This window comes from Acanthochromis polyacanthus, chromosome 22 (genome assembly GCF_021347895.1).
Source record: "Acanthochromis polyacanthus isolate Apoly-LR-REF ecotype Palm Island chromosome 22, KAUST_Apoly_ChrSc, whole genome shotgun sequence".
Classification (NCBI taxonomy): domain Eukaryota; kingdom Metazoa; phylum Chordata; class Actinopteri; family Pomacentridae; genus Acanthochromis; species Acanthochromis polyacanthus.
The window spans coordinates 21,306,150-21,320,226 of record NC_067134.1 but is presented as its reverse complement, the minus strand read 5'-3'; the positions used below and the strand labels follow the sequence as shown (position 1 = coordinate 21,320,226).

Here is a 14,077-nt window from a genome sequence, read left to right as displayed (position 1 = left end):
ATATATATAGTTACTGTGATCTCAAACAGTGTTCTGCCCACGGCGCTGTCTGATTGGTCACACTGTATGGGCGATAACTTATCAGCACAAAGGGATTATTGTTGATAAGGTTTCTTTAATTCAAAGCAAGTAAAACAGGAATAATTATGGGGATTTTGTCAAAGTTTTCCTTTAGACTTGAAGGCAGAGATTTCATTTTTATGGCAAATGTGTATATAGTTCCAAATGTTTGATATGTCATATCAGTTCCTGTTGCTAGAATCCTCATAACATGGTCAGATAACTGTCTTCTATACTGAATTAAACTTAAAAATAAGACAATTCTCTGTCTCAAGTGTTTGGAAAGTAAATAACTGCAATTTTCCATGACTTCGCTGCAGGTTAATAAACTTTAATTTTCACTGGAAATCTACATAGTGTATTAGAATCCTCCAGAAAATGTAAGTCACATGAAATATAATAATGCACACATCTCATCTATGGGTTAAAACTCCTCTATGGTTCTTAAAACACCCCTAAAGTGTTCATTTTTTCCATGTAAATAATTTAATTAAAAAAATAATGACACCATTGCTTCCTCTAGAATGCACAGATCTAAGTCCCTACTTGTTTCTTCACCAACCCTTTCGTCACGCTGCAGCTGGAGCACACCAGCTCACCTGCAACTCTGCTCAAACACTGTAAAACTACACAATGGCAAGTTGTAATTGTGATGTACTTCCGCCCGGAAACAAGAATGATATGTACGTCTCTGTCCTGTAAGTAGAAAAGATTGGCTCTTTTGGTTTTTATGAAATTCAGGAAATGTTGTAAACTTCAGTCCTGTGGCGAAAAAGCTCAGGAAAGGCACTGGGTTCTTTTTCTTTCATCCTCTACCATGTAAAAAAGCACCATATGGAAGGGTAGAAAACTTAATTTGCACCAGTGGGTTTCTTTGAGATTTGACTGAATATTGACCCCCCAAAAAGAGTGTGAATTCTGGCGGCTCAGGGTTCCATAATTACCTCCAGGGCAGCAACTAGTACAGTGTAACACAATACCTGTTGGCATGCGCCTCATTCTTCTCTCTTTATACCTCCCATGTAACTTTCCAGCGGCACCCTGGGTATCAAACTCTGTGCTTAACCCTGCACAGAATTATAATACGTGCTTGAAATGCCTGTTTAGAAGGGAATGAAGTGTGTTTCTATGCATACCACACAGTTCAAAGCGAGGAGCGGAAAGCTTTAATCCTCCTGTTGTTGCTTGACTCCTGCTGCCATTAGAAACAATAAGAGGCTCATATTGTGTATTGTGTGCGTCTTGTGACTTTCTCACTCCATGCGGTGCGTCTCGCTGGCCTCCCTTTACTCCAATCTTGTCTCTTACACAGCATCAATCATTAACAATAACAATTTTTCATGTTCACTTTATAATTGCTGGTGTTAGCTGGCCTATTGCACTGGTGTCATTCAGATTGCTTTTGTACCGCTGAACCTGAGGATCAGGTCCAACCAGGCATCAAGGGAATTCACTTTACTGTGGCCTGTAACGGAAAATAAAAAGTTTTGACGTTCAGCATGCTTGGCATTTGTTTATCCGATAAAGGTCTTGGTAGTGAGAGTGTTTCCAGTTGTCTGCTATTTTGTTCCTTTTCGCAAAAAAGGAATACCCTTACTTTGGTCACAGTAGCACAGATGGTTAATTTTACACTCCATAACTAACAGAGAACCAGTGTCTGTTCAGGATGATCCATGTAAAGGAGAAGATGCAGAACCCTGTGAAATGTGCGTGTGTGCTCAGTGCAACAATAAAAAAATGTGAGAACGTAAGGGATCGTCTGATATGTGTTTTCCAGGGCCGATATCGGTGCTGATTGTTGGTTATCAAGAAAGGCCAATAGCTGATATTTGGAATGTTTAAACAGCACATGATGGCAGGAACCTGTCTTTCATAACTAGACTTCTTCGTTAATAGGAGTGACTATAACTGAAGATGTAAAATAGAAATAGGTCTGATTAAATTTGGACGCTCTTCTCTGTTTATATTAGATCTACTGAGATCGATCAGTTTGTCTCTTGCAGTTACATCTGCTGTTCTTCTCTTTTTTCTTAGTCTTCTGTTACTTTTACTGTTGACTAAAATCCACAACTTAAACCTTTTTTAAATTGTTGTTTCAGGGAAATCTGTGGTTACCTGCTAACTTAGCTGCGAGCTGTTAGCGTAGCCTTAACTGCTGTGACAGAAGTAAATTTCCTGGTTTTGGGTAGCGTCTTGTCTTGTTCGGGTTGAACAGTTTCTGCTTTAGAGACTTTTCTCAGACCACAGAGTGGCGACACACAGAGAGGAGGCTGCATCAGACCTGAAGTAGCACATTTAATTTATTGATAATCGGCCAATTAAGGAAAAAGTTTAGTTTTACAGAAGGAATGTGAACCTCATACAACCCCGCACACATTCAAAATCCCCTCTTGCACTTTCTTTCTTCAGATAATGACTGAAGCAGTGGATGGAAACTTGTAGTTTTCCATCTGACTGAGGTTTTTTTGGGAGCTTGTCATCATTTCCCTTTTATCTCTCATTCTCCCCTGATATCAACTACAGAGCGCAGAGTGTCAGCGGGCTTTGTTTTCTCACACTGATCTGAGAAGAAGGAGAGAGTAGAGAGAGTTCACCAGTAGAATATCTGTTTATCGCAGCTGCTTGTCATTGCAAATAAACCGAATCAATGCCAGAGCCACTTGTCTGCTCACCACCCACACCAACAGAAGCCTGACCCAACACTGGAGCCGCTGATTAGCTTCATGCAAACACCTCCATAAACGAATGCACCTTCCTTAATAACAATACCACCAATGAACTCATTACATCAGTCTGACGTTTGCCTCTGAGCCCTTTATCTATCCTCCCCATAGCCTACTGTTTTGCATTATTTATATTCTGGCTGTAAAGGTCAGCAGTGATGATGTGCGTGCCTCTGAATGGCGATATCAGAAAAGATGATTATATGAAATGGAAGTTTGCATGCCAGCCATGCATGCTAATCCTACGTTGATACCGGCCTCCTGGGATATTTAAAGCCGCACAGAGTAACTACCTCCCTAAATGCAGCTACACGATGATTTTATTGGAGTTCAGAAGAAAAAGGTTTTACGATCTTGATCTGCTTGCGTCGTTGTGGCCTCGGCTGGCGCGGCTCTCGGCTCTTTGTGGTTTTCATTGTGATGGAGTTCAGATTACGGAGCCGAAGGTGATTGTGCTGGCTGACAGTCATCCCGGACCACAGAGTAATGGGCAGTCGCCATCTGTCCGTCCAAAGGCTCCAAACGTAATGCAACTGATCTAAAGTGCTGCAGAGCAAGACGAAGGACGACTTTGGACTGTGAGACAGCAGTAACTTTATTTCACGCCTAACTGTGTGAGATGAGGCTACTGAAAATACTGCTGGTAATCTGTGCAATATCACTTTGAGAGATGAAATCCTTTGGGGACCATACATGTTTGTACAAAACTTAGAGTAGTTTTTGAGATATTTCAGTGCAGACCAAAATAAAATTCACTCTTAAACCAAATTCTGTTCTGCCTAATTTCTTTTGGAGCCTGTTTGAGCCAGTAATTAGAACAATTTCACCTTCTGGCGCTTTCTCTCAGCACACAGCATTACTGGCTGTCACATGGGATGCCTACTGAGTTCCCCTACTGTTTTGTGTATCTATGTCAATACACGAGATAAAAAAACAAGGAAGTACATACTCATAAATCACACAGAAACACCTTTTGTGGTATCTTTCTATCTGTTGGTTGACCTGAATGGAAAATTGACACTGTTAACCAGCCAAAAATCCGCACGTCTTGACATCAGGGTGCAGCATTTTATGTCCTAAAAGCTGCTTTTGTACTACCTGCTTTGTTTTTTGAAGGTTCCTTACAGTTGTAAAGGAAGCCAGTGAGCTGTGATAGTCCAGAAAAGATCATTTTCTTTAGACAACGTGTTCACTCACTTGAAATAGGTAAAATTTGCTCATTTATGATTCCATTTGGAGAGCTGATTGAAATATCTTTTGACATCTGCAAGAGAGATATTCACAGTTTGAATGAAATAGCAAATACTACTGGTTATCTATAAACTCTTTACAGCTTTTTACTAACATCTTACTGCCATAACTTCATCTTTACTACTAAAGTCTCATATACGTGTTTCACAGGGTTGTTTACAGTGCAACCAAACAAACTATTAACCAGCCTTTTCCCATCACGTCATGACCAACTGTGACTCAGCATAAAATGTTTTCAGCACAACAGCGATGGTAGAAAATGGTCGGATTACGTTAGCGGTTAAGTTCATACAGCTGTAGCCCTCCTGCTTTATAATTAGGGGCTAGAATTGTATGTTGCTGTACCTGAAATGTGTTGTGATTCATTTCAGTTCATACAGGCGTATTTTAGAAAACATACTATGCTAAGATCATGTTCCTATTTCTGTTATTTTGCTTTAAATTGGTAGAATATGGTTATAATGTTGTACTTTTTGAGCAGTCATAACACTGTAATACACATGAAGAGGAGCTTTCACCAGTGTGATATTTATTTGAAAGAGCATGAAGTGAGTGAACTGGAATGAGATGTTTTCGGATTACCTGCTGTGACTTAATATGTAAATCAATATTCAAATTAGCCTCTGCCTTAAGTGTGAGCACATTAGGTTAATTTTTTTCAATTGGAAAACAAGTCAAAACAAGATACTTCACAACAAATCTGATGAAGATTTATCAGAGTGAACAGTGGTTTAATATCAGTGGGATAAAATAGCAATGAGGGTTCATGTAGAGAATGGTGCCGCTAAAAATTCAAATATAAAAGTATAGATATTGAGTTACTAGTGTTGTAAATTAATGCCGATAAATACTGCAGCAAATGGAGCGTTTAATTCCATGTCTGCTTTAGGGATTATAATTTTGTTAGCCCAGAGCCTTTGGATAATCTAACAGTCAACAAAGGAACATTGACAGTGTTGGCAACATGGCTGGAGATTGAAAGATAAATGTGTGACACAACCACAATTCATTCCACTGCATTTTAATCTGCTTTGAGTGATTCTGCGACACAGTCTTGCCCAGCTGCTTGTGGCTGTTGCCCACACATTTGTCTTGGCGTCCTGTTGTCTCCCACTGGTTCCTGATTCTCTGTAAGTCACGTGTGATATTTAGAAAGACAGTAGCTGAACTCCTTTACCCCATTTCTGCACACATGCATGTGTTTTATCTCCTGATTCAGACCCTTATTGTGAGTTCTTTACATCTGCATCGTCTCCAGTGTAAGAATGATACATCCTGTTAAAGGTCCGGACAGATGAGGAATTTTGGCGCTCACTGACTAGACCTTATTGATTTTCTCTGCCTCTCTCTCTTCCTCCAGACCTCCTAAATGGAGCCCAGGAGAAGTGCGAGCTGCCGCCTTTGGATGGTTTTCCTCACTGCGAGGACAAGCTCAAGGTGAATCACGCATGCGAGCACATAGAAAAACAAGCCTCTCCACCACCTCACTCTGGCTGCATGTCTTTCACACAGTTTTATCCCTGCGAATGGGTTGTTTGAAATACGGAAAAGAACTGGGGAGGTAGCCTGAGTTTGGAAAAGAGCGCTGCCTGCAGTAATGACACCGCAGCTGCATGCCCACACATTTTGACTGGCAAATGATGTTGTGGGAAGTGCAAGTGCAAACACAGAAAATATTAAGTGTTTGAGCATCGGAGATAGATGCAGGAGTTTTTCAGGCCGTTGTTTGAATTGTTGATTTGTAAGTAATGTTATAGTTTGGTTACCAAGGGACCTGTTAGCCTCTTAGCACACTGTGAACACTGTAGTTTTGTTATTTACTTGTAAATTATCTTAATAAAAATGTTCATGTGGTATTACTATAAATGTTTTTTTTATGAAAGGGGTGTCAAACTTGCAGCCCGTGGGCCAAAACCGGCCCTCCAGAGGGTCCAATCCGACCCGTGGGACGACTTTGTAAAGTGTAAAAATTACAGAGAAGACGTTAACTGTAGAATGTAAATTTGTAAAACTATAAATTTAAAATATTTTCCAGACCACGACAAATTGTTATGATTGTTTTTGTCGTTTTGTGTCATGCTTTTGTCATTTTTTGTTTTGTTTGTCCATTTTTTTTGTCACTTTGTAACTTTTTTGTCAATTTTTTGTCTCTTAGCTGCCAAAGACATCTTTACATAGTAGGCTGCTTTTCTCTGTAGGAACTTGCGAGCTGTTTTAGGTGAACAACAGCAACAACCTCTAAACAACATACGCTGAAAATTGCACATTTTGCAGAACATTTGGATCATGCAAAAAGGCTGCCCTGCTTCAGTTTAATAGTGAATTATCATTTGAGTGGGTTTGAAGCAGAGTGGTCTAACCCACAAAAAATCCTGAGTTTTATATAATTTCTGCAATAGTTTATGGTCTAGACTTTAGTGGCAAAGTGGTCTAACCCACAACCCCAATGTAGTGTTACAGTGGCACTTTGAAAGTTAGACCATTCAAAAACTGCAGAAAGGGGGTTAGACCATTCTGCTTCCAAACGCTTAGTTTCTGTTGCTGACTTCCCTGCTTGCAAATCCACCACCCAAGGCCATTGATTGGTGATAGGACACTGATAAGCTGGAGTCTTTTTACCTCTATAGCAAAATAATAATGTGGTGGAGTCAGATCATTCTCCAGCGCTGACATGGTGAAGTGCAGATGGATCTAACTAGGTGAAACAGAAGCTTTCTGATTGCAGCCAAATGGTCGAAATGCCTGATGTCCTACTGCCGACTGTGGGTCTGTGTAGTAGAATGAAACTAGCAGCAGGAAAGTGTACTCATGCATTTGTCTTATCCAAAAGCTCCACGAGGTACCTTTAATTCCTTTCATATTTACTCTTTCGCTTACATTCAAAGCTTTTTGCTGTTGTTTAGTTATTTGTTGGATCGTTGCAATACTTGATACTGAAATTAATCAATATTTGACACACCATTTACCCAGTTTTCTTCCTCGGTACACATCTAACATGGCACTGCAGTTGTGGAAGCAAACTCCCATAGAGTGCCTGTTTTATATGAGCAAGCTGGAAAACCAGATGTCTTGCAGGTTTAATTTCACTTTTAGGGACAATCGGGTGCTAGCGACACACAGACACAAGTGCAAACACACAAATAACACACACACCACACATGGCTGTATGCACAATTTCAGTCCAGTGTCTTAGCTTTTGTGTGTGTATTCACCGGTGGCCCTGAAGCTGATAGGCTCCTATCACACACACCATCTGCTCAGCCAGTCCCAAGCCTCCACCGATACTGTCAGCATTTCCAACTGGGCGCAGGGCGATGCCAGAGCTTTCCCTACATGTGCACGAGATATTACACACACGTTATTTATATGCACACATGATGCACATTTCAGAATTCACTAAACTGGTTTTCCACAGCCGTTTCGGCATCGGCACTCACTTTTGCACGATCTGACAAATCCATTTTCTCTCTTTATAGACCTCTTTTGGTTGTAGTTTCAATGACTTCACCGCCCAAACTACTCCCATCCAAGCCCATCTGCCAAGTCCTCCTACTATAAACGGCTTTGAATTGTTGTGTGCTGCTCCCTTAGGTTACTACAAGTCAGCATGCAAGATGTACTCCAGCCCATGAAGTGATCCGGATAGCTGTCAGTCCACATTTTAGCTCAGTAGCCCGTCTACTCCCACATTAATGACAGTGTCACAGAAATCTGCCCGCCAGATGACATACAGGCACACTTTTCTCATCTCAGTTCATGTCCAGACTCTTCCTCTGTCCTTGTTTTTCTATCTTTCTTTTTCTGGAAAATGTATTAGTGAGGATAGATCCACTGTAGTCAAGAGTGGCATGTTCACATCGATTTATTCCTACATATTCACACAGGAAATCTACCCCAGAACAACCTCGCTATTTTTCTGTCAGCCAAACATGCAGTTCACTGTATAATTTTTACATGTATTTCACAACGGGGACGTTGCAAAGCCAATAACTGTCACAATCTTGCTTCTCAAACTGAGGATAGGTGGCTGCTGTACATTATGTGTTACGTATTCTCTCACCATCAGGCCACACACCAACCACAGTTGCTGGTAAATTGGCACACAGGCTCCACTTTTTTGTATTCAGCCAAAGAGCTGTGTTATTAGAAAGAAAATGACAGTTGTTAGGTTGTCAGTGTGAATGCCGGAGTAGAATTGAATAGCAGCTGCTGATAAAATACATCAGGCTGCTATTAAGACACAGCAGGCTCATAGGCAGTATATTTTCTTGATATTGGAGCTTGGGTGAGTTAGTGCAGGACTTCAGATTTTAATCTTGCCTTGTTCTTCTGTTTCTTAGTGGATGAAGGAGATGTGGCGCTCAGATTCCTGCTATTCTAACTATGGGGTGGATGGATCCACCTGCTCCTTCTTCATCTACCTCAGCGAGGTGAGTCGTGTGTGTGTGTGTGTGTGTGTGTGTGTGTGTGTGTGTGTGTGTGTGTTCTTGTACTTGCTACATGGTGAGTACCATTTTCTGCATTTAACTATCAAAGTGAGGACATTTTTACAAAGTGAGGACATTTTGGCCGGTCCTCACTTTGAAACAGCCATGTTTGAGGGTGAAGACTTGTTTTTAGAGAACAGGTATGAATTGAGGTTTGGTTAGGGTTAGGGTAAGGATTAAGTTTAGGCAATCAGTTGTAATGGTTAAGGTTAGGGTAAGGCTCTAGGAAATGCATTACGCCTATGGATGTCCTCACTAAGATAGAAGTACAAACATGTGTGTGTGTGTCTGTGTGTGTGTGTGTTAATTGTAAATGTATATTTGAAGGCTGGATGATGATGACAGCATTTAAAAACATTTCATACATGAAACAAAATCAACAGGGATTACATTCAAGTGTGCCTCACTGTAGACCCGATTAACACTGTAAGGCCCAAATACTGAAAAATTTTTTGAAAAAAACTAATAAATAAATAAAACCAATATAAGTAATAATAATAATATGTGTATATAGAAACCCATATATAGAATTTTTTAGCAAAAAAATATATGTATGTAATAGAAAGTAAAAAAATAAGCTGATGATGTATTTTTGCAACATTGGGTTTTACAGGGTGAAGACTTTTTTTGCTGATTAATGACTGTGCTCAATTGGTGCTTTAAACAGTCTTATTTGTTGACATAAAGTTTTAAATGTTACATGCAGAGGTGTAATGCTGTCAGACTCCATTTCTTTTCTGAGAAAGGAGGTGGGAAATTCAATTTGCATAATCCGTTTTAGATGTATGTACGTGGTTTTAAATGCTAGACGTTTCAATCATCTCCAGACTGCATGTCAAGCAGCAGATCCAATAAATACACCTGGTCGGAGTTGTTGTGTTGACATTTAGGATGTGTTGATTGATGTCAACTCACGCATTCAGCAACATTCAAGAAGGCATTCCACCTTAAAAGTAGCTGGTGGCTGCTGAAACAATGACTTTTTTCTGTAAGTTAACTAGTGAGGATAAAAAGCAGCAAAATGGCCTTCTGTTATTTGAAACAGCTGAAAAGGTAATAAAAAAAAGCTTATTTGAGATCTACAGTTGTTCCTGTTTACGTTGTTTATCTCTGTTACTCGTCTGTCAGTTAATTTCCTGCCTTATAAAAGCCATTTTACTGATAAGATATTAAGACAGTATGAAAATATGCAGTTTTTTGTAAATACATGAATTGCAACATGATGGCTTTGATCATGTGGGCAGTTATAGTTGACTAATGTCTGTAAACTGAAGAAGAAACAGTCATTCACTTCCTTCGAAATGACAACTAAACAAATGACTGCTTCCCTTGATTACATGGAGAGGTTTTGCATTCAAATGTTGTGCATAATTTAACCAGATTTCTGTAAAATCTGCAAAGGAAAATGCAAATGAATCCACTAATTCTCTGCTAAGCTCCCCTTAAACAATTGAATAGGACCAGTATGCAGCAACATGAGCGCAGGGTTTTTCCTTCATAGAGGTTTTTTGGTTGTTGAAAATCACCTGCACCAGAAAGATAACAATTGAGAATAAAACTAGCTGCTCAAATCCCCTCCAAATTGTTTAATAGAAATTCAGGAAAATGCTGTTTCAACAAGCAGAATATCAACCCAAATATGTTATCTTTGGCCTCCAACAGTCAATTCCTCTCTCATTCACTTCATTTTACACGAGGCTGGTTGGTTTGTCTGCAAAACCAGTAGGAAAATACAGATATTTGTCAAAAAAATAGACAAAAACTGTGCATACTGTCGTGCATAGCCCTTCCTCAAAGGCCCATTCAGAGCCAGGAAAACCCCCAGAGTGCCAGGCAAATGCCAGACGTGATGAAAATGTGACATTTCTAAATATTTCATGCATGCATTGAGGGATGTTATATTCTCCTCATAGGTCTATAAACACTCAGACTCAACAGTATCGTTTCCACGTTGTCAAACATTAAAAACAAACAAGAGCAAACTCCGACAAACAGCTACAGCCCTGAGAAATGAGCGCTTCCTTTAACCTGAGAGTGATCACATAAGAATGAAGTGCTAAAAATGAGAGCAAAGGAGAGAGGTAAAGGGGATTTCATTTTTTATGAGAGCAAATTAGAGTGCGTTGAAGAGGACAGTGTGGGAGAAAGAGGAGATGATTCAGTGAGAAGGGAGGGGAGGAGTGCCGTAGTGTGAGGCACTTTTTCAAGGGATGAGTTTTCAGCCTGCAAGGGGAAGACGTGCAATGACTTTGCTCCTCTGCCTCAGTCTCTACACATCCAGAGAAAAAGCTGCCAGACCAGCATGGCGGGATCATTCATTATTTACGAGCACTAACATATAGAAGCTTGTGTCCCTTCAAGGCACACTTTTAGACCTTGAATTTTGTATGATTTAGCTCTGCCAAATGGCCACATATTCATTCTCTAGTAATGAAATTAATCTTGGTGTTAAATCTAATTAAAGTCTGATATAAAATGTATTAAGCCGAGGAATGGATTTTAATATTTGCCTTTGAGAGTCTCTGCAGTTGCTTTTATTCTTTGCTGAATTACAATCCAAACAAAAATGTAATCTGATAATGATTTACACATTTCCCAACACCTTCTGAATACAAAAATGTGTGCTAATAAAAAAACACTGCAAAAAACCCCTCTACTTCTCATATTTCAAATGTGATGTATCATTTGTGAGATCCTCCATAGATCGTAGCACTTAATTGCTTTTCATCTGTCTTAAATTGTTTCATCAACTGCTGATTCAAGGGAGAGTGGTGGAGAGCTCTTCCTTGGTAATGTTGCTGTATTTATTTTTAGAAAACATGGCTAATGGCGGAATATTTTTTTTAAGAAAAGTAAGATTTCAGTCTTAGCTGCAGCTCTGGAAAGGTCAGTGTCCTGTTATGAATATTGCATATGAACTGAAAGCTTTGCAGTCAACAAGGAAGGAACCCAGAAAGCCTGGCCTGCTCTGTATGGAAATAGAAGTGAAATGGACAACAGTGAAATCCATTAGGGGGAGAGAAGCCTCTTCAGCCCGGCTCTCAGTTCACAGAAGCAGGACACAAACAGAAATATTTGCTATGAAAAATACAGAAAGAAATCTAAACACATGTATCTTGTCTCTCTTTGCATCGATTTCTTCTAATCTAACAGCCTTCAGCCTCCCCTCCTGGTCATGTGATCTCACCGTTGCCATGGCGATATGCATGTATTTTCCATCTCGAAGACAGCTGCGATGGGTCTCTCGATCCGTCTTAGCCCGTCCGTTAAGAGCACACACGGTGGCTGAAGCTCAAACACACACCCATGTATAATTCATACGAGTCGACCACCGCGTTAACCTTGCGAGGGGGGCAAACCGGCGAGGGCAACACATCGTGATGGATGTCAGCGGTGGAAGGCCGAGGCTCAAGTAGCGTGATGTGTGTGTTGTGGTCCAGATGGGGAATAAACAGAAAAAAAAAATGTATTCGCTTATTGCTGAGATAAGCAACCCATCACTTCCCCATAACCTTCTGTATGATCGAATACCAGTCAGAATTGTTAAAAAGGGAAGGAACTGCTGAGGCAGAAGTGGTGGAGACAGGAACTGGATTTACATCAGATGTAATCACAATGAGATGAGTCCAAAGTGTCTGCAAAGTCAAAGCATGTGCAGGTGTGTCCTAACTTTTATCCTGTGTGGCCATTTACATTAATAGAGGCCTTGGCAAACAGAGGAAAGATGTGTTCTGGATTTGAACCCTCCACAGAGCCTTTCCCCCTCAGAGCATGCAGAGTAATAAGACAGGAAATACGCAGAAGATCTATTTGATGCCTTTTAAGTCAGAGGAAGCATTTTCAAAGTAGTCCTTCTATCGGTAGCCAATGCAAAGACGTTAAAATGCAGCATTAGACGTATATGATCTTGTGATTACTCGGCCAGCTGTGTTTTGATATTCAGTGTTCCAAGTTCAGCAGCAGAAAACAACAGCTGGGCTCATTTACATCTGCAGTTCTTAGTAAATACCCTGTTTAACTGAATAATCATGCAGATGAATGAAAGAAAACACCCTAAATGCGCATAAATGGACATTTGTGTGTGTTTGTATGTTCTTGGGTGCTTTGTTGTGTTTGTGTGTTTTTGTAATTAGGAGCTGCTGAAAGATGAGAATGCAGCGAACTAAACAGATGTTCTGTTTGATAGGTGGAGAACTGGTGTCCTCGTCTGCCCTGGAGGACAAAGAGCCTGAGTGACGAAACGGACCGGAGGGGGCAGGTGAGCAGCACAGTTCCTGTTAGCAGTAAACTCAAAACACAATGAAGGGCTTTAAAGTGCTTCACCACCACAGCTGCTCTTTCAAGATGAGCCTTTCGATGGCTCTCACATCACAAGGTGTCGCCTGTGCCAAGATAGACAATGTGTACTCAAGCTACTGTTACAAAACACATTTTTGTTTTTGCAGGAACAGGTGTGACTGATGGTAGCTATCTGTAGTTGCTGCCCTGATATAACTTTATCCACTGTAAGTCTGCGTGAACATTCGAGGAATGCGGTTGTTTTGAAGCCGTCAAGCACACATATCAGAGAAATAGTTAATTTTAAGCCTGGTTGTGGTTCAGGTGGCTTGAATGGAGTCATTTTGCAGAGGATTGTGTGTGTTTGGGCAACACGAAATACCATTGTAGCATCAACTTCGCCATGTACAAAGAGAGATTTTAGGAAGTATGATGTAAGAGATGCAAATAAAAGCAAACATAACGTGCCAACTATTTTGTTGTTTGAAGCAAAAAGAGGACTCGCACAGTTCTCAGTTTCCAACTTATCCATAGGAGAAGTCTGCCTGATGTGTTCTAAATACATTAAGTTTAATGAAACTTTATTTACAGGACATAGAGTTTGTTGACATGCTGGCTGCATGGCAAAATGAGTGCTGCAGAGGAAATAAAAGGAAGATTTGATTGCTAAAACGAAATAGAACACCACTGGATGGGCTGCACAATTGAAGGAACATTACTAACGATTATGATTTTTGGCTTCCCACAAGGAAGCGACTGTAATCAATTGTGATATTGATGTTTAAAATGCTCCGTTACAGAAAACAGTGCATGTAGATAAAATTACTTGTTTTGTCTTGGGTGTATCTAACTTTACAACTCTGTATTTAACTGTTTTCAAAGTAATTTTTGGTTTCACACCTTTGCAGTGGAGACTAGAGGCTTCTCTGTGCACTGCTAACCCAGCTAGCTTCTGCTGCATATGAAGCATTTAAGGAACACTGGTAAACCTGTCTGTTGCTAAGCAGATATTCCGCCAGTGAGGCATTTTGGATACTATTTAATGTATATTTTGCCTTTAGGAAAATATTTTGTCTCCTGAATCCCTGAATAATCACCATAAATTGGCTAATTTTGATCTCAATGTTGATTTAAACTGTGTGGTTATCATTTTGGCCATAATCTGGCAGCCCTTTGTCAGCTGTATGGAAATAATTCAGCTCCAGAAAAGAAAAGGAAGCTGATTCTCTGATTCTCTCTCTGTCAGCAGTGCCTTAAAGTTGTTGCCACCACATGAGG

The 14,077-nt window shown here is 40.2% G+C and overlaps 1 protein-coding gene across 5 annotated transcripts in view; it reads left to right on the top strand.

The window, feature by feature from the left end:
* mgat5 (alpha-1,6-mannosylglycoprotein 6-beta-N-acetylglucosaminyltransferase) overlaps window positions 1–14,077 on the top strand; it is a 98,403-nt gene that overhangs the window by 34,213 nt on the left and 50,113 nt on the right. For all 5 annotated transcript variants that reach the window (XM_051943575.1, XM_051943571.1, XM_051943574.1 and 2 more), the window contains 3 exons: window positions 5,395–5,471; window positions 8,375–8,464; window positions 12,708–12,779. In XM_051943575.1, coding sequence (XP_051799535.1) covers window positions 5,395–5,471; window positions 8,375–8,464; window positions 12,708–12,779 — 239 coding nt within the window. The remainder of the gene's footprint in view (window positions 1–5,394; window positions 5,472–8,374; window positions 8,465–12,707; window positions 12,780–14,077) is intronic.